This window comes from Mesoplodon mirus (genome assembly GCF_964341445.2).
Source record: "Mesoplodon mirus genome assembly, chromosome: 2".
In the NCBI taxonomy this organism is placed as follows: domain Eukaryota; kingdom Metazoa; phylum Chordata; class Mammalia; order Artiodactyla; family Ziphiidae; genus Mesoplodon; species Mesoplodon mirus.
This window is the reverse complement of record NC_138977.1, coordinates 175,072,588-175,097,870: the sequence shown is the minus strand read 5'-3', so window position 1 is coordinate 175,097,870 and position 25,283 is coordinate 175,072,588. Positions and strand designations below refer to the sequence as shown.

The window sequence follows — 25,283 nt, the reverse complement described above, 5'->3', positions numbered from 1 at the left end:
TCTTCCCTTTCCTGTTGAAGGTAGATAGTTTGAATCACAGGCAACATTTCTAGGTGATTGAATTTGCTTTCTTATTTTAATCTAAGAGACTATTTTATTAATACTTCTCGCTTTGCAGATTAGTAAATTGAGGCTTATACCTTTCCAGTGGTTATGCAACTGTGATCTAGGTGCTCATGCTCCTTTTACTCTTATACTAGAGTTAAACCCCAATTCATGGTCAGCAGTTAATTTTTGTGTCTTCAGAATGTATTTTATGCTTCCTCTGTTGCAGTTATTTTTGGTAATAAAGTTTCTGGTGAAGTAGGCCCTTGAAAAACATGTATTATTTAGACCAGATGTTCTTTAAGGATTCTTTATGTTCTATGAACTATAAAATGTCTAGTCTTTGAATACATTCCTGACTACAGTGCTTCTCACTTTGCTGGACACGTATCTAACTATCCTGTTGTAAACTTTTTCTCATTCACATTTTGGGGCTGTGCAAATACTTATTTAATTACAAGCACCTTAAACTGGAGCAAAAGAGAGAAGCAAAGAAAGGATGGTTGACGGTCTATTGCGAAGATAGGCCAGGAACCTTAAGTTCTGAGTTAGGGGACTTTATTTTGTATGCTGAGTAGGTTATCCTTTAGGTTCCTTTGATTTCTTTCTGTTCATGCCAGATGAGATGAGAAGCTTAGATCCTAGCTTGTATGTCCTGTAATTCTGTAGAAGGTGAACATTGGGTTGGGGGAAAGGAGAATAGCTTTTTATATCTACATATATGAAAAGATTATATATATGTAAAAAATATATGTGTGTATGAATATTTGTGTACATATAATAAGGCTTTTCTCTATTTAGGCAAGTTCCTGTGGAATAGAATTATTTATTTTAGAAGGGACAATATCAAATATAATTGGTCTGTTTACTATTTTTGTAATTGGGGAACCATCCTAACTCATGCTGGGCTCAGCATTTTAGCTGTATTCTACGAAGGGGAGTAACTGTTGCCCAGCTGATGTGCCATTGCATCAGAATGAATGGTCTTCCCTAGTCTGCTACTGATAATTGAGGCATGGGAAATTTGTATGTCTTTTGTGTGTTATGGATAAGGAACATGACATGTTTAGCAGCTTGTGTCATGGTTCCATGTTGCCTCACTGTTTCAAATCTGAGTCCAAACACCTTGTGGCACACTTGTCTGCTATAGGATTTAGTCTGAAGTAAACTAGATTAGTAAAATGAATAAGCGTAGGTAATTTTAAAATTCTTACTGGTTAGGGATCATCTCTAGTAACTAGAAGTAGATACTGGAATTGGCTAAATGACCTAAGATTAATATGGTGATCATCTGCATAATTTAAACATTTTAAACAACTTAATAGTGTTCAGTGAAGCTTTTTTTTTTTTTTTTTTTTTTTTTTTTTTTTTTGCGGTTCGCGGGCCTCTCACTGCTGTGGCCTCTCCCGTTGTAGAGCACAGGCTCCGGTCGCGCAGGCTCAGCGGCCATGGCTCACGGGCCCAGCCTTCTCCGCGGCATGTGGGATCCTCCTGGACCGGGGCACGAACCCGCGTCCCCTGCATCGGCAGGCGGACTCCCAACCACTGCGCCACCAGGAAAGCCCGAAGCTTGTTTTTAAATGAGCTACTTTTCACTTTATGCATGATCAAAGTATACATAGGTTTTACAAAGTACTTCCAGTGTTTTTTACTATTGCTGTTAAGGATACATGCAAGAGTAAACAATGAAAACAAGAATAAAAAGTTTTAGTTTTCCTTATAGAGCAATGTATGCATTTTGAACAAAATTTGGGAAGTGTTAACTTAGGAAAACAAACTTGCTAATTCTTTAACTCAGAATTTTGTTCTGAATTTTGTTTGTATTACTGTAATGTGAGGTGGAATTGTCTTTGAGGCCAGAAGCAATAAAAGACTTAGTTCTTGCTAAATTTTGAACATACTTTCAGTGTGAAAATACCTTTTCATGTAACCTAAAGGAGAATCTGGGAAAGACTCTGATGCCATTCTCTTTTTGCCTAATTTGTCCCTACCTTTTTCCCACACTGCCCTCAGTCTTTAATTTCTAAGAAGGAAAGGATTTTACATGCAGAATGAGTTCTTGTGTTATCTCAGCTGATGGCTAAAGGTGGAAAGAGACTGTTCCTTAATAGAATTTGAAGCATCATTAAGGAAGGGAAAGATGTTTATGGATGAGGCATGGAGAATCCTTGATTACAAGTTCTTTTTCATTGTTTCTGATACTTCGAGTTTTATATCAGTTTATTTGTTTGTTGGACATTTACTTTCTTGTGACTATAACGCCGCTATGAACATTTTGCGTAAAATTTGGAATCTGAGTTGTAAATTTTTTTTATTTTATTTTATTTTTTTTAGGAAGGATCGAGATCGTGACCGTGATCGTGAAGATCGGTCTAAAGATCGAGAACGAGAACGAGATAGAGGAGATAGAGAGCGGGAGAGGGAGAAAGAAAAGGAGAAAGAATTGCGAGCTTCCACGAATGCTATGCTTATCAGTGCTGGATTACCACCTTTAAAAGCGTCCCATTCAGCTCACTCAACCCACTCGGCACATTCAGCACATTCAACACATTCTGCTCATTCTACACACACAGGACATGCAGGACACACATCACTCCCACAGTGCATTAATCCATTTACCAACTTACCCCATACGCCTCGATACTATGATATTCTGAAGAAACGGCTTCAGCTCCCTGTTTGGGAATACAAGGATAGGTTTACAGATATTTTGGTTAGACATCAATCCTTTGTACTTGTTGGTGAGACTGGGTCTGGTAAAACAACACAGGTGAGTTATTGAATACCACAGTACGTACTTTATTAACGTTTACGTTTACTAAATGTTGCGTATTTGGTTCTGGTTGTTATTCTCACTGGCTATCAGAACTTTTTGAAGCATAGCTGCTTTTATGTTTAGCAATTTTTAGTGACTTACGGGGTCGGAATCCTGTAGGGAAGTACCTATTTTCCTGAGTCTCTTTGGAAAAACAGCGGTGCTGTTTTTTTCCAGTTTTATTATGTAAATTATGGCAGTGATACTGTCCCACCCACTTTGAATCTGGGGTGGTACATATTTGGGGGCACAAGGTTTTCCAGTGCTTGGGTGGAGAGAGCTGAACCATTAGAGTGGTTTTGTTTTGTCATTTTCATTTCTTTGTTTTTGTTTTTATAATTGTTTTGAACTATGTGAATATTATCTATTCTTTTAAAAAAAAATAGAAGAGCTAAGTAAAGTCTTTTTACTTGAGACCTCCATCCAATAGTGTCCCCGTCCTCCCCACCCCTGAACTAAACACACGTTAGTGTTGTATTAGAAATATATTTAGGATATTTCTCAAACGTGGATGAGCCATTATTTACTAGGTCCATGTTATAGACATTTAGGCTGCTTCTAATGGTTTTGCATGGGCAAGTATATCTTTAGGATAAATTCTCAGAAGTAGAAATTACTGGGTCAGAAGATGGATTATAATTGTGGAACGTACAGCCAAATAGCCTTCTATAGGGAACGTATCAGTTTACCGTTCCGTGAGCATGTATGAGAGCATATGTGGGAAACCACTAGAGTGTACTACTGAACTTGAACTTTTGCAAATCTGACAGGAGAAAAATGGTATTTCAGTGTAATTTTTTAATTTGCACGTTCTTGCTATGAGTGAGGTAACCATATTTTCATTTTCAGATGCTTGAGCCTGACCCATCGGAAAATTTCTTAGATTTTACAAAAATAGCAGCCCCTGGCTATTGTAGAAAATTTGGAAAATTCAGGAAAGTGTTGAAATGAATTTAATAGTAACTTACACAGAAATGATCGCTGTGTTTCCTATGGGCCTGATTTTCCATGTTTATGTACCTATGAACATGTTTAGATTTGAGCATACTGCATATACAGGTTATCCTGTATGTGTATAATTTAAGTTACACAATGCCACAAGTCTGTCAATTTGAGTATTTCATAGAGGCATTTTGAAGGCTACAATAGCAACCCAGATTGGAGGCGCTTGTTATATAAGACTGAGCCTTAGTATGGTTTTTCTTTTTAAATGGAGGAAATGTAATGCTAATGTTGGAAGCTAAAACTGTTCGTTTATTTTTATCACCTTATGGAAATTTAAAGAATTAAATACATGAAAAGATATAACTCTAAGATTATTAATATTATATTTTTAATAATTATTTCAACTGGCTTATCTAGTTTGTGTAGTATTAATAGCACGCATTTAGTCAGCAGTTGGGTAAAGCCAGGCACTGTGTACTTTGTATTATCTCATTTAAGTTTTTCAACAGCCATGCAAGGAAGTTGTTAATCACCATTTTCCAGATGAGCAAAGTGAGGCTTTGATTTATGAGAGGTTTAGTGGGTTGCCCTAGGTTACACAGTAGATATAGGTGGGTTCAGCATTTAAAACTCTATCCCTTTGTCTCATAGCCAAAGTTATATTTATTTCCTATTACCCTTCTGTGGTCTTATATGATTAACCTTATTTCAGAGATGAGTTTATTTAGTAGCAGTTAGTGGAGAAGAAGGGCAGGTGAACTCAAAACAAGATTTGTGATTTTTTTGGATTAGTATTTTTTTTTTTTTTTAATACTTAAGGTACATGGATACCTAGGATTGCAGGGATTTGGGGGATTCAAAGGGAAACAACAGTGTAAATAGTGAATTTCATGCAAATGCTTTTTCCACATACTCCTATTAAACTTTGACTCAAAACCATTAAGAATAGTTAGCCATTTTTGGTTATCTTTTTGTGCCTATCAGAAAGTGAAATTCTCCAAACAAAATTGCAGAAGGAACCTAACTAAAATGTAGTAATAGGGCTTCCCTGGTGGCGCAGTGGTTGAGAGTCGGCCTGCCAATGCAGGGGACACGGGTTCGTGCCCCGGTCCGGGAAGATCCCACATGCCGTGGAGCGGCTGGGCCCATGAGCCATGGCCGCTGAGCCTGCGCGTCCGGAGCCTGTGCTCCGCAACGGGAGAGGCCACAGTACAACTAGTATTCTTCGAATATCACTGTACAAATCCTGTGCCCAAAAACTGCCACGTTTCCTGTAGCATTGAAATCTGTTAGGCTTTTGGAGGCTCTGATGGAGATCCATCATGTCCTTCTTGTAGGAGTGGATTCCAATTTAATGCAGTAAGCACTTAGATTTTTCCCATGGTTCTTTCCCAGGTAAGTGAGTAGAGAAGAACCATTAAATTAGCAGATCTCTTAGTTTCTATTGATAATGGAACAGCTAGGAAATGCAGTGTCATCATGGCAACAACCAACTACCTATGCTTGTTGGTCTTTTTTTTTTTCCTTGTTTACCCTTCATTGCCCTCCTTCAGGGAAGTGCTTTTGCTGCTTCTATAGGTCCTATTGAATTTGAGTTTGATAGTTAACTAAAATTAACTTTTAAGATGTACTTAAGGTGTTGCCATTGTGCCTACTTCTGAGGGGAGAAGGATAGGAGTTAGATTCTGCTGGCTTACCAAGTATGAGCTAAATTTGTAACTTAAATTGTATAGGAATCTAAGTTACAGTTTCTTAGAATATTTTTGGGAACTAACATTTGTTATGAAGTAGAATTTTCCTAAGTTGGAATTTTTCCAGTGCATAGAGAAATGCTTGGTGGTGGAACATTGACACTATAGAGCGTATTCAGCAAAGCCTCAGTGGACCTAGCTCACTAAGGAATGCAGTTATGACATATCAGTGTTATACATTACCCTTCCTTGGCTTGGAGAGCTCATGCTATTATAAGTTTAAGTCATAAGTAATAATTTGTGGTGTGCCTAAATTGAATTTTGTTTTAAATTATTAGAATGAGATAAAACACTTCATGTTAAATATACCTGATGCGCAGGCAGAGTAGAATTAATTCAAATGTGAAATTATTTGATAGATTCCACAGTGGTGTGTGGAGTACATGCGATCATTACCAGGACCCAAAAGAGGAGTTGCCTGTACCCAACCCAGGAGAGTGGCTGCAATGAGTGTGGCCCAGAGAGTTGCTGATGAAATGGATGTGATGTTGGGCCAGGAAGTTGGTTACTCCATTCGATTTGAGGACTGCAGTAGTGCAAAAACCATTCTTAAGTAAGTACTATCTTTAAAAATGAACACTTTTTTCCCCTCTGTTTTTATTTTCTGCCACCAGATAGGGGACTTTGCTAGTGGAGTCTCAAGCCATCTAACTTTAGACTAATCCATATTAGACCTTCTTATGCTTACTAGTTGACTTTTTAATATGGACTCTTTTTCTTGGTAGTAATATATGTATAGCTATTCAGTGGTCATTGAAGTTCAAAGGTCAGATTTTTTAGTTACTTGGTGCAATATCTTAGGTGAAATTCTGGATCATTTAAATATGATAGAAAAGTAAAGTGATACATTTAGTAAAGGACAGTTACTTTTAGAACGAATGATGTGTGGGAAGGGGTATGATTTATTTGGGTGAGAGAGCTTTTAATGTTAACTGTACAGCTATTACCATGCATATGTTATGAGCTAAAAGGAGGAATCTTTTGTCTTGTGATATACTCTTGGAGTCTCCTCAAAGACCTCGTTCCTCTTGAATTTCCCTAATACTTTACCTTCATCTTAACACCTCCGTTCTGCGTAAGTAGTGATGTTTGTTGCCTGATGGTAATTCTTTTGAAAATCTTCCCCTTTTTTAATTTGTTTATTCTGTGTATGTATGACATTTCAATCATTTTTTAAAAACAATTTCCTTGTCATGATACAATCTTCTCCCTCAGGTTGTTTTTAAAAGACAATTGGGAATAAAATGTTACATGGACAGTGACGTGAGTCTTTGATGGCAGAGGTACATACTGTGTTATGGGGGAAACTATATATTTTACAGAAAACATCAAATGTATGTAAAAGTAGAATAATACTGTAATGAACTCATGTTTATTTGTCTTGCATCTTCAAACTTGGCCAGTCTTATTTCATCCATATCTCAACCTTTTATATGTCCCATATAATTTGAAGTAAATCCTAGGCATCATACACTTTCATCTAAATATTTCAGTGCATCTCTCTCGAAGATAGGATTTCTTGAAATGTAACTGTGATGTCACAACTTAAAATTTTTCCATAATCAGAACATTGTTACCCTCAAGTTTCATTTCAATTTCTTAGTTTCTTTGATATATTGTTTCATTAGAACTTCAGATTGTTTCATTTTTAATAGCAATTGAACTTAGGTGTTTACTTCAGCTTGTCTTTATGAGACATGTTTTTGGCTTAAACCTTAATCTTCATTGAATAAATCTTTTTAGTTTAGTGTAATCACATTATTGGTTGGTTGTAATTACAATATAATTGACAAAAACACTACATAAGCAAAATCTTAACTTATGATTTTTTTTACTACTTTAAGATTAGATAATGTCAAGCAATTGAGGATAATAAAAGGCAGATTTTACTCACCTTTAGGAGGAATAATATTCTAAAATTTGATTCAGTATGCATTGAATTTTTTTTTTTTAAAGCCACAGTTGAGCAGGGAGAACAGAATTTGGAAATTCGGAGATGAGAAAGTTACATGCAGTGTTGGGGCAGAATGTGTGTTGTGTATTTTTGTAGTAGGAAGTGGTAGGCTTTCAAAAGCTGTGTGCTTGTGAAAGGTTTTGGTTCAGTTAATAGGGAGTGACAAGTAGCAGATTTGAAAGCTCAAAATGCAAGTATCTTTGGCATTGTGATATTTTCTTAATGGAATGGTTTCTGGAGGCTATAGTAAAATTAAAAAAAACTTTAATTCTTGACAGGGTAAGCTTATTGGAATTTCTTCTAGAATCTTCTGAAGAGCTAGAAGCTAACTTAGTATTATCTTTAAGTGATATCAAGTCCTAGTAGTACAGGGTTAGTGGTAGTTTTAACTCGTGGGAATGCTTCATTAAGTGCAGTGTCTTATGAATCCCTATGTGTATTTTGTATAGTCGTCTATCAACTCATTTCTTGAGAACCCAGTGTTCACAACATTTAAAGCTTTAACTTAATGAGGATCGGTTACATAGTTAATCGGGTAGGAAGAGTGAATACATCAGACAACTATCAGTAATCTCCATAAACTATTTTCATATATAGATATAAAATGCTTATGTATCTACTGTGTAGCCAGAAGAAGCCTTTAATTTTCACCATAGAAGGATGGTAAAGAGGACTAACTTATAAAGATTCTGTCTCAGGAGCTGAGAATTTAACCATGTCCTTCCTCATTCATTGTGTATACTGAATAAATACGTGTTTATTAATTAAATAAGTTTGAGAGTACTTTAGCCTAATTATATCTTTAAATCATCTTTATACAGATTAATGGTCCAAAGATAGTTTCTTCAGTGTTTGGGACACATATATGTCTAGGTTCTAGGTCTAATATTATGCTATTTTAGAGGATTGGATCTAGTGTAAATTAGTGCACAGTATGTTAGACTAGCCTTAAATAGTTATCCAGTCCCAGTAGGCAAGTTACTTTTCAAAACCACCACTGCTAAATGGTTTTTAAATTTTGTTTGTTGTGTGTTTCCCTGCTCCCATCTTTTTTTTTTATCCCCCTCCCTGAAGTATTTCTTTTGCAGTATATTTATGTTCCTTTGGCCATCTTGGAATGCACATTATTGGGAGGGGTACCTCATGAGATAGCTATAAGAAGAGCAGAATAGTCAGAAAGATTAAGTTGCCAAATTTGTGATGAGTCAGTGAAAAATATCTTAATTCATTTTAATATAAGGAAGAGGTTGATAACAGTTTTGCACAGGATTTTAAGCACTTTATAGTTGGACTTGTAACAAATTTTAAGAAATCCATTCTTCATCCTTTGTGAAGGAGCTGATAACTTTTAAGGCAGTTTAGTAGTCTTGAACTTTAGGGAAAACATCATAATATTTAAGTTATTAATTTAGTAGCTAATTTCACTGTTATTTTAGGTGGTATGCTTCCTTTTTGTTTTTTTTCCTCAAACTGCCAAATTACTGAGAGATTGTGATATTGAGGGAATCCAGTAATTTACACAAGTAATGCTTAGTCATTCATTCAGTCAATTAATAATTGAGTATCTTCTGTATGTTGGGCAGTGCTAGGTATAGTAGTAAATCTGGTTCCTGTCTACGTAAAGCAAATAAAAAAGTAAATATAAAATTTAAAATTATGATTAGGCTCTGAAAGAGAATTTTGGAGTGTATATGAAAGCATCATTTGAGAATTCAGTTGAGACTAGAAAAGAGAAGGCAGAATTTTAAGTCAAGGACTGAACTAAAAGTAATGGTTTGCCAGGAGTAGGGATTGGGGTACAGAGAAGCAGATCTTTCCAGGCACATGGAACATCATTTTTAAGAACTTATTTTCTGAAGGGGAAAAAAAATCGTACTTTTTACTTGAATGCACTGTAGTCTGCATATTATTTAAAGTATCCAACTCATTTGTGTGAATCAGCATTTCCATGGCAGATGGCTTTTGAGATATTTCAGGACTGGTTTGTAGACAGTATGGATGATCAAAGATTGGGTTTTTTTTTTGTTTTTTTCCTTGCCTAATTGGAACATAAACCCTTTGGGAAGAGAGTTTGTGTCTGTATCTGTAGACATTTCTTGTGCATGAATCCTTTAAAAAAAAAATTCTGAGGACATGGAAGGGGCAGCAGAGGAGTGTGAAAATTTGTCACTACAATGTAGACTAAGGGTGAATCTTAAATATAATCATGGAGAGGGTAGAATTTTCATGGAAAGACATTTTCCCTGATTTGTTTAAACTTGTCTTGGTGGAGAAGGTATAGTGATTTGATGTACATAATTTGCCTTTTATTCTGAATCTTTTGCTTTTGGGTATCAGATTTATGTCAATTTTGGGATGTCACAGGACTAAGAACTCAACCCAGGATAATGATGAAGCAGAAAGTGTTGCAGCTCTTTATTGGAGGACACATGCTTTTAGCTCTGTATGACTGTGCACTATCCTGAGATGTTTATCTTTTATATAACTTCAGGACAAGATGCTAGAAAATCAAGGAAAGTTAAAACACAGGACATAGCTGAAATTTAATTAAGTAACGGGGAGAAATAAAGCCTTGGGTTTTGAGGTGTGGTAAGCCCTGTGTAAAACTTGAGGGAGAGAAGTTTTGAGCAAACCAGCCAAGGAAGTGCTTTTCCACAGAACATGGATCGGAAACTGGCAGAATTTTTTAATCTCCAAAAGACAGTCTAGGCAAGAAGATGAGAGAGAATCCAAAAATATTTAACAACTGTAAGAACCCAGTAAAATAGAATATCTAAGGTTGACCCTTGGGGAGGATTTATCAGACATTGCCATAGCAAATTCTTTGGGACCCCTGGAAACAACAGTTCGAAGCACCAGCTGCATAAGGACTACTTAGAGGTTCCAGAGTGGGTTTCCAACAAGAGAGTCTTGTTCTAAAAAGTTGACTTGAGAAGAGAATCAAAAGGAAAGAGATTGTAGAGTACAGACTAGGATTGCAGTGCCTGAGTTGTGTCCTAGCTCTGCCACTTATTAGCTGTGATTTTGGCCACGTAATTAACCTCCCCTGAGCTTACTGCTTTTTCAGAAGATGGAGCTGATAATAACTACATCTTAGGGTTGTTCTCAGATCACATGTGTAATTTGTGTGTAGCCCATGGAGTAATTCCTGTTACCCAGAAAGTGCTAAGTCAACATTTCTACTCTTGCTGCTGCTGATAGTGGTGGTAGATTTCCAGTTTGAGAAATTATTGGATCTTATTAACCAGTTAACCCGGTTAATTTTAAATGGACTTATAAAACCAATTTAATAAAGTTTCTTTTAATCAACAATGGAACTACAATTCGGGGGTTTTAGCTTGAATCAAAAGTTGGCGTTACTTGTCAATATGAAATTAATGAATGAATCCAAATATTCTTTTAGGACTGGAGGTAAGATGTGGAAACAGATAACTGGTCATTAGAGGTCATTAATTATACAAACATCAATTATAAACTACTTTATTGAACATCTGTTATATGATAGGCTTTGTTCTAATTCAAGTGTAGCACTGAAGTTAGGGAAAGGCAGTTTTAGTGGATCTTTAGAAAGGGGTGGGAATAAAGAGTAAATGTGGCTATTTACCACTTAAGCAGTTCCTGTCATAGACTAAAAAAATAACTGTTGTCACTTAGAATTAAAATTCTGTTGGCTTTTGTTAATTCATAGAAAGCTAACTTGATTTCCTAAAGGTCTGCATATAGTATTACATTTGACCTTTGTGTTTATACTTAGGCACTCGCAAGGGATTAGTTATAGAAGTCTCTCTTGTTTACAGTGCCAGCATCTTTAAAAACACCAAGTAGGGGACTTCCCTGGTGGTCCAATGGTTAAGACTCTGTACTCCCAGTGTAGGGGGCACGGGTTCGATCCCTGGTCAGGGAACTAGATCTGCGTGCTGCAACTAAAGATCCTGCATGCTGCTGCAACTAAGACCTGGCGCAGCCAAATAAATTTTAAAAAAACACTAAGTAGAACCTACACATTGATCCTAGCTTTGTAAATTCTGTTGTGAAGATGGGAGAACATTTCCTTCAAAAGTTATGAAAATTTGCAGACTAGGCAGTATATTTTGAAAAAAATGATTTAGTTTCCTTATTTTTCAATTGTTCATTTCTTTTGCTTGATTAGATCCCTAACTCTGAAATACACACCAAATGTATTTTGGCTGTTTGCCAAAAATAAAGCTGTATTCTTTGGCTGCTGATCTTCAGCATTCCAGTTAATAACTATGAGGCTATGTACTTGATAAGTGTGATTTGATGTTTTCTGTTTGGCTTTTTTGGTCTGGTTTTAAAATAATTAATTAACTAATTTGGCTGCGTTGGGTCTTAGTTGGGGCACGTGGGATCTTTTGTTGCATCACGCAAGGTTCTCTCTGATTGCCGTGCGAGGGCTCAGTTTTGGCACGAGGGCTCTCTAGTTGTATGTGGGCTCTAACGCGAGAGGGCTCAGAAGTTGTGGTGGGCGGGCTTAGTTGCCCTGCAGCGACATGTGGGATCTTAGTTCCCCAACCAGGGATCGAACCCATGTCCCCTGCATTGGAAGGTGGATTCTTAACCACTGGACCACCAGGGGAGTCCCTGTCCATTTTTTTGATATTAGAATTGCGTTAAAACATTGTAGATTGCAAACTATTCCGAGTACTGTATAGTACCTTTCCATGTGACTGTTTACATCTAATGGTGATTTGTTCTCATTGTAACCGATATCATGCTAAATATAGTGTTGTGGTTATAGTAAGATTAGTGTTGCTCATACTGGATAATGCTTTTGCTAAGAATATGTCAAACTGAACGTGAGCTTATATAAATCTTTATCCCTTTACCATTGAAAGGATCATTATGTATATAAAGGAACTGAGTGTTGCTGGCTCTTTTCTGACTTGGTTGGGGAGGTAAGCTATGAAGCAATTAAGAAGGTAGTTTGAATGTCACATGAATTGTGTAGATGATTTCACAGAAGAGGTGGTATTTCATCTGAGCTGAGAAGGATGGAGAGACTTAAGTGGGCAGATTAACTAGGTAGATAAGCTAGATTTTAAGTAGAGTAGAAGTTCCCATGCTGCTTTGGTTCGCAGCATGCTTAATGTCAGGAGTTTTTTCATGACACCCTAGGCCTAAAGAAATAACTCAGAATTCTTGTTTATTTAGTAGTATAGTTCTAAGAACCTAATAAGTATTTATGTTCTAAAAACTTAATAGCCTATTAAACAAATATTGGACATTGAAAGAAAAAACTCAGTCATTATTTCATTCTTAACCACCATTATTTACTAATGTAATGTCTGCGGAATCAGACATTTATTTTTCTACACAGTAAACTTAGACTGTGCTTTAGTGGATTGTATGTGAGCTGTCCTTTAGGAGATCTTAATATTGAACAACAAACTGTCTTGCTTTTTTAAATGACTGTGTTCTTGTGGATCAGGTTTGTGAAGTTAGAACTGAGGCATACAGTGCTAGCTATTTGGGAGATGCACAGAAGACTTTCTTAAGTTAGTGATGAGTCCAGAAATAGCCAGGTCACTTAAAAGAGGTAAAAAACTTTCATTTTTTAAACTGACTTCTATATACTTAAAATGTATGATCAACTTTTTTTGTGCACATGGCATACAGAAGTACTAACTGATATTGGAAAAAAAAATTGTTTTGATGGATGAAGGTATTTGATAACTATCAGTAGTTCTTTAATAAGTATAATAGCATTCACTGTAAGCATGTTTAAAAATTGTTTGCTTTTTTTGGGTAATCAACCATTTCACAGTGTTGGCATTGTGAAGGAAGGGTAGGGTGTTTAGACTCACCATATTTGCTGGTGAAAAGAACAGTATTTTATAAAATCAGTGTACTATATGTAGTTCTGCCTTCTAATATTATTCCTGATAAATGCAAACTGTTTTAGCTTTGTTCTTTTTCTGTTCATTACTATTGTCATTAAAAAATTATTCTACCGATAGGGGCTTTAAACAAAAATAGGTTATGTGGTAGGAAAGTGTGTAAGTACTTCTTTTAGTCATTGTCTCTTTCAGAAGTCTTGATCCATTATAACTTTGAAGAAATTACCAGACACAAACCTGTTTGTGTAGGCATTTTAATATGGGTAGCTTTTCTTTAACAGAGACACATATGTCACTTGACTGGATTGTAGTGGGTTAATCTAAAAACAGTGGTAGGGCTTCCCTGGTGGCGCAGTGCTTAGGAATCTGCCTGCCAATGCAGGGAACAAGGGTTCAAGCCCTGGTCCAGGAAGATCCCACATGCCGTGGAGCAACTAAGCCTGTGCGCCACAACTACTGAGCCTGCGCTCTAGAGCCCATGAGCCACAACTACTGATGCCCACGTGCCTAGAGCCCGTGCTCCGCAACAAGAGAAGCCACCGCGATGAGAAGCCCGTGCACTGCAACAAAGAGTAGCCCCTGCTCGCCGCAACTAGAGAAAGCCCGTGTGCACCAACAAAGACCCAATGCAGTCAAAATTTAAAATAAATAAATAAATAAAATAAAAACAGTGGTAAACAGAAAATTTATGAAAACGTTAAACATTTTATTTTAGCTTAAAACCTATACATTCATTCGTCAATCTGTTAATGTAGGACAAACCCATTTCCGTGAATATGGGCCCTTTGGAGTTCCATTACTTAGTAAAATGTCTAGTTCTAAAGGTGGGATCTAAACCTCAAACACTTGCAAAATACACAGGTGTTGCTTTTCTAGAATTTAAGAGAGTTCAGTCTTTTGGAATTCTGGAATTCCAGACACCTTTCACTCTTCTGTAGTTATCTCACACATTTGATAGCTTTTGTGTGTGTGATTTATCTTTTTCAAGCTTTTCTGGAGCATACAACTTAGGATACATACGTACAACTCTCTTTTCTGTTCTAAAAGTTGATCATCATGTCACATATTATGTTGACCCACCTGGCAGGGACAAAAGTGTAATTATACTACAGTATGTAGAGTAAGGGTGGTTTTCCCAAGGATTCATTCATTAGGTGGAGGTTAGTTAAGAGTGTAGTGTAGAGTTCTACTGTATTGAATACTTACCAAGTGCCAGGCAGTTGGTGCAGTTAGGTGTTTTATATACATTGTTTTGTTTAATTTAAACAATAGCTACCATATTCTCATTTTTCAAATGGAGTGTTAGAGAAGTTGAACTTGTTCAAGGTTGAACACCAGTAAGAAAGCAGGGACTTGATCAAAGTTTGTCTTGCAACAAGGATGCGTTCTTAACCACTGTATGTCCACTGTATGTGTTGTTATTCCTCTCCATCCTCATTCTTCATCTCTCCATATAGTTATGTGTAAGTATTTGTGAAGCAGTAAATCTAATTACTAAGAATTAACAGTGCCTGTCATTTATACTGAATACTCTTTGAAGCAGATACCAAGAATTTCTTGGGGTCATGCTGAGGCAAATTTTGGATCCTCTAAAAACATAGTTTTGATTTACATGCATATTTAATCATGCCAGGATAAAGCCGATACTTTGAAAGGTAACCAAAACCCTAACAGTATTGGAAAAGCACTGTGTAACTAGGATTTTCAGAACAGATTAATTCAGAGTTTATAGTAGGGCTGGTTCAAGACGTATGGCTGATTTCATTTATATTTATCTTGGAGGCTGTTGTAGAACAATAAACATAAAATTGCCTCTTTTGGGGGGTACGTGGGCCTCTCACTGTCGTGGCCTCTCCCATTGCGGAGCACAGGCTCCGGACGCGCAGGCTCAGCAGCCATGGCTCACGGGCCCAGCCGCTCCGTGGCATGCGGGATCCTCCTGAACCGGGGCACGAACCTGTGTCCCCTGCATCGGCAGGCGGACTCTCAACCACTGCGCCACCAGGGAAGCCCGCCTCATTCTTTTTAATGGCTGCATAGTTTAATTCTTCTGATGGACACTCAAATTTACAGTTTTTGTTATTAAAATTGGTTGCTGCCCTAGGTACTCCCTTACAATCTTGTACACACATTTTTTCACGCATGTGTACAGGTGAGTATAACTGTGAAATGAATTTCTTAAAAATGAAACTGGTTGGATCAAAGGGTGTGTTTGCATTTATTAGCTGTGGCCAGATTTCCCTTCACAGAGATTTTATTTACTCAGACCAGTAAGGGATGAGCAAATGAGCATCAGTTTCCATGTCCTTGCCAATACTTTGTTGTAGAACTTTTTTTTTTTAATCTTTGTCAGTATTGTAAATGAATAGAATCTCATTATGGTTTTAATTTGCATTTCTTTTGTATGAAATTGAGCATCTTTACATGTATTTATGGGCCATTTGTATTTCTTTTCGGAATCTGAGATGCTTTTTTCGTCTTATCAGGAGTATTGCTACCTGGTTGACAGTCGTTTGTAAGGTGCTATTTTAAAATGTACGCTTTAAACAACAAGGTCCTACTGTATAACACAGAGAACTATATTCAATATTCAATGATAAACCATAATGGAAAAGAATATATATTTAAAAAGTACGTATATGTATAACTGAATCACCTTGCTGTACAGCAGAAACTAACACAACATTGTAAATTAACTATACTTCAATTTAAAAAATCATGAGTGGAAAAAATAAAATGCATGCCAATCACAGAGAAGGTAAATTTGAAAAATATACGGTATTATAGAACTGATGAAATTTGGTAACTTTCTATTCTTTGTCCTGTGGTTGGTCGGCCTTTTTCTTACTGAGTTGTATGAGCTTTTTTAGCAGTTGACATTCTGGATACGAGTTGCAGTTTTTGCCTAGTTTGCCATTTGTTTCCTTGCCTTGTTTATGACATTTCATGCCTTGCAGAAACATGAATTTTATATGTTTAACCACTTTTTAATATTGGATTTTACATCACACCCTGGCCAAGGTTGTTTTAAATAATCCTCCATGTATTCTGTATTCTGGTATGTTTTTGTCTTAAACATCTTTGATCAGTCTGGAATTGGGGGGTGGTGCTGAGGCAGCGAGTCTTTTATTACCCCCCACACCCCCCGAGAACACTGTTAACCGAGGATTGCTTACCCATACAGTCAGGTATTTTTCTTCATTCCTGCATGGGGGCTTTCTCTGGTTGCGGTGAGTTGGGGCTACTCTGTTGTGGCGCGCGGGCTTCTCATTGTGGTGGCTTGTTGTGGAGCACAGGCTCTAGGGCATGTGGGCTTCAGTAGTTGTGGCACACGGGCTTAGTTGCTCCATGGCATGTGGGATCCTCCCGGACCAGGGCTCGAACCCGTGTCCCCTTATTGGCAGGCAGACTCTCAACCACTGTGCCACCAGGGAAGCCCCAGTCAGTTTTTCATCACTCATAACTTGAGCATTACTTGTTGACATTCATTAAAGTTATGAATAATACATAGTTTATTATTAAAAACTTTTTAAATTTCTGGTGTTCAATTTGCAAAGCATTTATCACCTTTCTGTGGATCTATTTTCCCTTTATGACTTTTCTTTGAATCAGACTACTTGAGATGTTTCAAAAATTATAAATATATGTAAAGAAAACTATAACCAAATAACACGTTTGCAGTACATTTTTTAAGTTTTATTTTAATAGTGCCAAAGACTTTTTTTTTTTCTTTTGGCCATGCCATGCGGCTTGCGGTATCTTAGTCCCCAACCGGGGATTGAACCTGGGCCCCCTGCATTGGAAGCTTGGAGTCCTAACCACTGGACCACCAGGGAATACCCTGCCTCTTGTTTAACTTGATTAATTTAGACTAGTGCTTTCCACAAGTTAGCAAGCATCAAAATCATACGAAAGCTTGTTAGAACACAGATTGCTATGCCTCACCTTCAGAATTTTTGATTAAGTAGGTCTGAGGTGAGGCCAGTTCTGTATTTCTAACCAGTTCCCAGGTGATGCTGATGACTTTTTAAGCTAGTCTTTGTCCTAAGACAGTTAAAAAAAACACTGTGGAGAATAGAGTATCCAGTAAAATGTAGAGTTTGGCCGTCCTGTGCAGTTTTTGTTTACTAGTCCATTACTGAAACTTCAAAATAATGTAATTAAAATTTATTATTGTGACCTCCTATTTTTATGACTCACCCCTTAGTCTGGGTTAGTATTTTATCACTACTATGAAAGGTAGTAAAACTTGACCTAGCTAAAAGAAAATGGTTAGGGTTTTAATAGGACCACCAGTACCTACCTGTTTCTCCCTTTTTTGTGCTCTGTTTCAGGTTACTTTGTTTTTTTAAGCAAAGGGTTTCATACATCTAGCAGTACAGCAAATCACCAGGTAGCTTTTTTATTTATTTATCTGGGACTTTGAGGAGAGTGTGTTAGTGTAGGAGGGGCCTGGGATTGGGAATCAGTACACTGATACCTAGTCTTAGTAAGCTATTTAACTGGTTTTGAGACCTTGGAAAAGTTAACTGCTAGTACTCAGTTTTCTTCGCTGGGAAAGCAGCAAATTTGATTGTATCTTTGAGAGATTTTCCAACTTCAAAAATATCTTTTTTCCTGAAGCTCTCTCTGGTTGTACAAACAGCAAGCTTCCCATATTAGCTGGTGATGCAGGAGATAATTAACTGTAACATCTCATAGAATTGGATCACCGGGTGATGATCTAATCAATATTGACCTATTAGGAGTCCGTAGAATCTGGAAGTCAGAGGGTTCAGGTTTAGTTGACCATTTAACTTGGTAATAGGTAATACAAGTTGTTAATAAAAGAAGGCAAATAATAGTTCCATTAATTTAATTTATAATATTTATAAACTGCCATTTGTAACCTTTCCCCTCTTAGAAAAATATGAAAGAATGAGTATTTGGGTTAGCTCTCCTTTTGGATGCCTCGATAGTGTTTTGGTCGTCTTAAGTTTGAGGAATATGAGAAAAGATCAAAATAAAAGGGTGGTTTGTTTTTTTTTAAGGAGTTTTCAAGTGAAAGTTTGATACTTTAGTGGCTTTTTAATCACAATTTTAATATGTGAAATTAGAATGCATTTTACAGTCTATGAGGGTCTTATAAACAGGTGGAAGTTTGGTTGTCAGTGCTTGAACTTGATCTAGCTGTACAAGTTGTCACTTCAAATAAGTAATATGTATTGCTGTAACTACATATGTTGAGTTCATTTGTTAATTCAAGTATCTTCAAAATACTACACTAGGATTCCATGTTGAAATGAGTTGGCTTGCAAACTGAGCAGTAGAGTGTAAATTTGATAGTATTTAAGCAGATATTTGCTGTTCAAAGAGTGACCAGTTCGGATTTTTTGCCTTGCAAAGCAACAGACAAGAGCTTTGTTGAATCTAAGGAAATTATCCACAAGTAGATGAAACTCTATGAATGTTTTGCTACTGAGATAATGTGCAAAAGGACCGCCCAGCTCATGTCAGTAGTAACATCTGAAGGCAGGAGAAAGCATCACGTCCTCAAAGAGATCAAAGATATTTCAGAGCATCTAGAGGATAGTGTAGCTGATTCATGTACCGTGGTGCACTGTGGTTAAGGCATTGAGTCATAGTTTAATTGGCTCTGTTTTTGCTTCATGGTCTTAATAAAAAATAATCTTGCAGGTAATGCTGTGTTGATGCCAGGAGTGTGGTAGCTTCCTTTTTAAAATAGGACCAAAGAAGAAAGAAACGTAGCATATAAAGAGTAAAGATGGATTTCTTTGCCAAAAGTCTTAATTTACAGTTAAGTTCAGGTAAAATAAAGAGAAGACTTCATGTGGGTTGTATACTGTCATTTTGCTGAACTTGGTGCTCCAACAGATGGCCTTAGCTAAAAATATCAAGTTGGTGTGTGAAAGATTAGATTAGACTAATTTGTCAAAAATAGAGCCAGAATAGTGAAGTCATAAATGATGACATCAGATTTTTATACTGCTTTTAATTCTGTAAATAAAACCATGGATTTGTATTTTAACTGAATGACCTGTGACTTCAGCATTTGCAATTTGTCCAGGTGCCAAATGTAGGATAGCATTTCGTGTTAGTGACAGTAGCAGCCAGAATAGAATGGACAGGAGATGGCTGACCCATACGGCCATTCTGCAAACCACCCTTCTACTGAGTGCCTGAATTACGCATTAGCTGTCTTCTCTTGAGCCATCCCTAAGCCTAGTTTTCCTTTTTGCTTCATTGATACAGCTAATGCCATTTGCCTTTTCTCTTCCATATGTATTTATCAGCATTTCCATAGTGCTAATGCTGCTACTCATTCCATGAATATATTCCTTTTTATGATTCTTTACCATCATTTTATTGAATTGGATGGGGCTGGGGAAAGAAAGATGGTAGACTCGTGCTCTCTTAGTCCTTTTGAACCGGGAGTCTGTTAGCTTAAGTGGGAAGTTATTAGGATTTTAAAGAAATACAACATTTTAGTGCTGTAATGTGATAAAGCAACTTAAAATGGTTTCTTAGTTTTATTCGCAGGTTGAATATTTGTTTTAAATTTTATTTTGTTTTTAAGAAATTTATTTAAGTGACTAATTTTGCTTTGGCATTTGTGTGAAACCATGTGTTTGTTATATTCCATCATCAGATTTACCTTGTTTTCTCAATGCATTGCAGTATTACAGGCTCACTTGACAGGATTTGATAATGTATAACTGATATATTCACTGAAAAGTTTTTCTGGAAGCTTAATTTTGCAATTGATTATGAAACAATAGTACATTTGGTTTGAATAAGGGTTTAATTTTGACTTAACTGATGTCTTTGCTTTTCATATTTATGTCATGAAGTTTAGTTTTAAAATGCACTAAATGAACCTTAACTAACATGTTCTTTGTCAATATAGGTATATGACTGATGGGATGTTACTTCGTGAAGCTATGAATGATCCTCTCTTGGAGCGTTATGGTGTAATAATTCTTGATGAGGCTCATGAAAGGACATTGGCTACAGATATTCTCATGGGTGTTCTGAAGGAGGTTGTTAGACAGAGATCAGATTTAAAGGTGAATTAATTTATTTGTTTGGTTCTTTAAAAATACCTATATATGTATGTATATATAAAAAACAGGGAGCACATGATGATCACTCTGATCGACTACAAAAAATAATCACCTGTAAAAGAAGCAACCAATGAGAGTACCTGTAGTGGTTTATCCTTTCTTTGTAATTTACCTTGCTGTGTCTTTTAGACTTGAAGTATGTATTTTTGGTAATGCCTTTTTAAGCCAAATATTTTTGGTAATGTATTTTTAGTAATGTATTTTTTAGGAATGTATTTTTAGTAATATATTTTAGGAATGTATTTTTAAGCCAAATCTTTTGTTTCTAACCCACCTAGTTTTTTGTTTTGTTTTGTTTTAAATGATCTAATGGTGTTTTTAAGCCTTCTGCTCACCCTGACTTTATTAAGTACAGGGAATGCCTTCATTAAGGATCAAATCTTTGTCCTTGTCGCAACACAAACATGCTCATTATAACTCGTAACATCGGAGAGTGGAATAACTATACCCAGAATAAACCACTCCTTAGAAATGCCTTCCCTAAACCTAGGGTCTTGTGTATGTTTGTTTGTTTTTCTGTCCATTATACCACTTAGACCCTGGCCAGTGTTATTTGTTGATAAGGGCTTAAAACTGACTGAATATGCTAACTTTTTTGTCTCCCCAAGTTTATGAAGTTTCCCTTTTGCATTGTCTGTGTGTGTGTGTGTGTGTACCATTCATTGGAACTTAGTATCGTGTGTTAGTATATGTGTTACAGAGGGTTTGTATACTAGGCAGAAAGATTCTGGGTCTTAAGAAAAATTGATATTGAGTATGATTTGGCTTATAAATATTAAATGTATGCTTTTAAAGAATATACTTGAATAACTACATGAGTACTGTCATTATTGATTAAACCTTATGAGCTACTGAAATTTTTAGGTAGGAACTCAAAGTAGAAATTAAGAACTCTGTAGTGGAATGTTTAAGGGGGGAGCCTTCTGTTTAAGTACGTTTTTAATGGGTCATATAATGTCATAATTTAAATAAAAGGAGGGTGACTACACGGTCATGCAACCCTGTACCTGAACAACCTTTTTTCACTGTGGCTTTTACAGCAGTATAGAAAGCCTCTGTTTTAGAAAATTTTCTGAAGAGCATATGCTTAATAAAGATGGTTTAGAAGAATGGAGAAATATTTTGTTTTGTTTTGTTTTTGCGCTTTCTTCCTGTTTTCCCCTATGTGCAAGGTTGTCATGTTTTGTTTTAATAACATAGCTGCAATCATACTACATATTTATGTTGTCTTTTACCAATCCCTTTTACATAACACGTAATTATATAAACTTTGGTTTTTAAGGTGTTGCTTCATGAACATGTATTCTAGTTTATTTATTGGATGCCAGGTTTATTCCTACTTTTTAAAAATGTAAATAGTTTACTATAGTATAGCTTTTCTGTATTTGATTTTTTAAATCACAATTTATTTAGGCATATTGACATACTTGGAGCAGTAAACATTACTCTTCTGTTTTTTACTTTAAAACCACGTAAGGATCTTTGAAGACAGCTTCACTTAATTTACTGTTTTCTTTTCAGGTTATAGTTATGAGCGCTACTCTAGATGCAGGAAAATTCCAGATTTACTTTGATAACTGTCCTCTCTTAACTATTCCTGGGCGTACACATCCTGTTGAGATCTTTTATACTCCCGAACCAGAGAGAGATTATCTTGAAGCAGCAATTCGAACCGTGATCCAGATTCATATGTGTGAAGAGGAGGAGGGAGATCTTCTACTTTTCTTAACTGGTCAAGAGGTATTGTCATTATTTGCTTCATTATTTATATTGTTTCTGTTAGGCGACAACTTTAAGAACTTGGCATATATTAACCATATATTTCTTATGCCAGTATTTAAAGTTTTTCTTCAACCTGATTGTATATATATATGAAATAACTCTTTTTATCTGTGTACTCTAGGAATACCCTTTTATACTATTAGTCTTTGTGTTCTGGTTAATTACCCTAAGAATATTAAATGCTTTTAGAATTTCAAGATTTAGCAATTGTAGTCTCAACTTTGCAGAGACCTGGGTGGTGAGTAGTGTTGTGTTAATTTGCAGTTTTGCTGAGGTATGAATTTGAATCACAGGTAATGTGAAATCTGGTTATTATAGTCAGTAATTTAGTTTGTAAGTGAACTCAGGTAACTCAAGTGCCCATCTACTATCAAAACAAATGTGTGTGTTTTGTTTTTGTCTTCTTGCATGTGTTTACTGAGGATTGGAAGGAATCACTGAAATTCCTTAGTTAGAATTTACATCATTTTTAAGATAGGAATTTTATTATCAGATGCAGCATTTTCTAAACTCATATCCAACAGGATGTTTACAGGTGTGCTGAAAAATTCTTGATGGCTAAATAAGCTCAGTGAAAGCTGTCTGGATAAAATAGTTTTAGAAAGCCTTTTTCTAGAGGTTTTCTTAAAGCTTGTCATTTGCTATAGTAGGCTTTGTGGATTTTCTAGAACTTGCTTCTCAAACTAATACATGTGCTGATCACTTAGAAAACTTGTAGATTCTGATTCAGTAGGTCAGGTAGGGCCTGAGATTCTATTCCTAGCAAGGTTCTAGAGCAGTGCTATTCCATTACAACTTGCTTCATATCTGGAAATGTTCTGTATCTGTGCTGTTCACTCACCTCCACTAGAATGTGAACTATGTTATTTGCGTTCAGTCTGCAGGGATGCTTGATATATAATATTTGATCAAATGCTGTTGCATTAAGAGCTATAAATGTTGAGTAATTTTTTTATCCTTGCATTTTTTCAGTATTTTTCCATATGATTTATTATTTCTGTCCCATTGGCCATAGTTTCTTTTCTGTAGAGCAGGGTTTTTCGACCATAGCACTGTTTATGTTGTAGGTTGATTAATTCTTTGCTGTGGGTACCCCATGCATTGTAGGATGTTTCTTAGTGTCTCTGGCCTTTACGCATTAGATGCAGTTACACTCCCCCAGTCTGTAGACATTGCCACATGTCCTCTGGGGGTGCAAAATCATTCGCAGTAGAGAATCATACTTGTTCTTTTGGGAAGAAAGGTGGGTTGCAAATTCAGTTTTACAGATCTCTGTACGTATTAGTCTTCCTTTGTATGCATTTTGAATGGAAGAATTTTTATATATATTTTGTAAGCAAGAGTACCAAATGCTTTTTAGATAGCATGTAAACAGTGTTTATCCTATAATGCAACGTTGAGGCTGTTGTATTCATTTTGTTCTTTTGTGTATGGTCTCTATAGTTTCTCACTTCCTCCAAAGTGCATAGCATGTTTTTTTAACGGCTATTCAAAATAGTCATTATGTTCAGATAGACAAGCATATTAGAATTCTATTCAAAAATATCAGGTGGCCTTATGGAGACGACCTGAGATGCTTTTCTATGAGTTAGATTTCTGTGGTTGATACTTTGGCAGCTACCCCACAGCTGGGGAAAGGAAAGGAATAAGCCCCAAGGTTTTCAAATGTATGTATCTTTCAGTAAAGTATTACTGTAATTGAACTAGGTTTACCTGTGTCCTGTTGCATTTTAAAGTTTCCTTTAGAAGACTAATGAAGTCTTGAAGAATGTAAAGACCTTTAAGGAGAAGGTAGCAATACTACTATTCGTCATGTCTATGAACCTGTTATTTTTACTTGGTCAGTTCAGTGGTAGATTCTGGGAAATCAGTACTCCTGTCTCCATAAATTTGAATAGCATCCATAAATTTTAGCTATCTTGACATTTAAAAATGATGACCATGTTACCATTTTGACCACATAAACAGTTGTGTTTCTATAGTCCCTTGAGTTAATTTGGGAGGGGAGAGACCAGTTTTTAATTGATGAAAGGTTGGAAAACATGTGAATTCTAGAATGTGTATTATTTTTTTGTTAATCCATTAAATCAAGTGTTCCTAGAAGAACTCCTTAGAGGAGCTGTGCTACTGAATTAGATAAGAATGATTATAATTGACATATCAATTGTAGATGCTTAAAGTTGTTGAAACCTTCATTCTTTAAGCAGTACATTCTTTTATCTTTAATTTCACTGAGTCTTTTCCACATTCAGGAGTTGAGATTCATTAAATTAGTAGGGTCTAAATTAATTTACTAACATACATATTGATGCTTTTGGAGCTGAAAGTCTTTCCTGAATTCAGAAACTCTTAAACTTTTGTCTCAGTTCTCAATCCATGACTAAGCAGAAGGTTGCATTGTGCTGATGAATGTTAATAAGCTTTGTGGTCTTCAGAACTGACAGTGTTGACTCTGGAAGTTTGGTTAAATTTAGGGAAAATTTTGTTGCCGAGTTTAAAAGCATAGTGTTTAGAACTTCATATAAAAACATAAATGGTGTGGCATTTTTGTTCCCCTCTTCTCTTTAGAGTAGTCTTTATATCCCGTGCAATAGTGATTTTGTTTTAGCTCCATACATGCTTAGCAAATACTTTCAGTACTTCCAAGTAAAATAATCTTGTTAAAATTTCTGGAGTCTGCAAATGCATGATTTGGGGCACTTTTAATTTTCTATATAAAATCTGGGATTTGGTGGGTTCGGACCATTTATTTTCCAGTCGAATATATTATAGAATTAACAAAATTGAAAATACTGGTGGCAGTTTTCCTATAAGATATGTAGTATATAAAATCTAGTTTTGGATTTACATTCAGTTTTTTTTTGCGGGGGTGGGGAAGAGGTCTAATTTTGTATTTGTATACCAGCAGGGGGCATTCTAATCTAGGTACAGCATTTGAAAGCAGTTTTTTTGGTAAAAATATTTGTTTCATTTGTTATATTTTTTTCAGTGAATAGCAAACTTTCATTT

General features: G+C 36.1%; 1 protein-coding gene across 1 annotated transcript in view; it reads left to right on the top strand.

Moving 5' to 3' along the window:
* The window catches only part of DHX15 (DEAH-box helicase 15), a 52,215-nt gene that overhangs the window by 3,944 nt on the left and 22,988 nt on the right, over positions 1-25,283 (top strand). The window contains exons 2-5 of the mRNA XM_082603876.1: positions 2,380-2,815; positions 5,916-6,109; positions 20,276-20,435; positions 22,014-22,232. Of these exons, the coding sequence (XP_082460002.1) occupies positions 2,380-2,815; positions 5,916-6,109; positions 20,276-20,435; positions 22,014-22,232 (1,009 nt within the window). The remainder of the gene's footprint in view (positions 1-2,379; positions 2,816-5,915; positions 6,110-20,275; positions 20,436-22,013; positions 22,233-25,283) is intronic.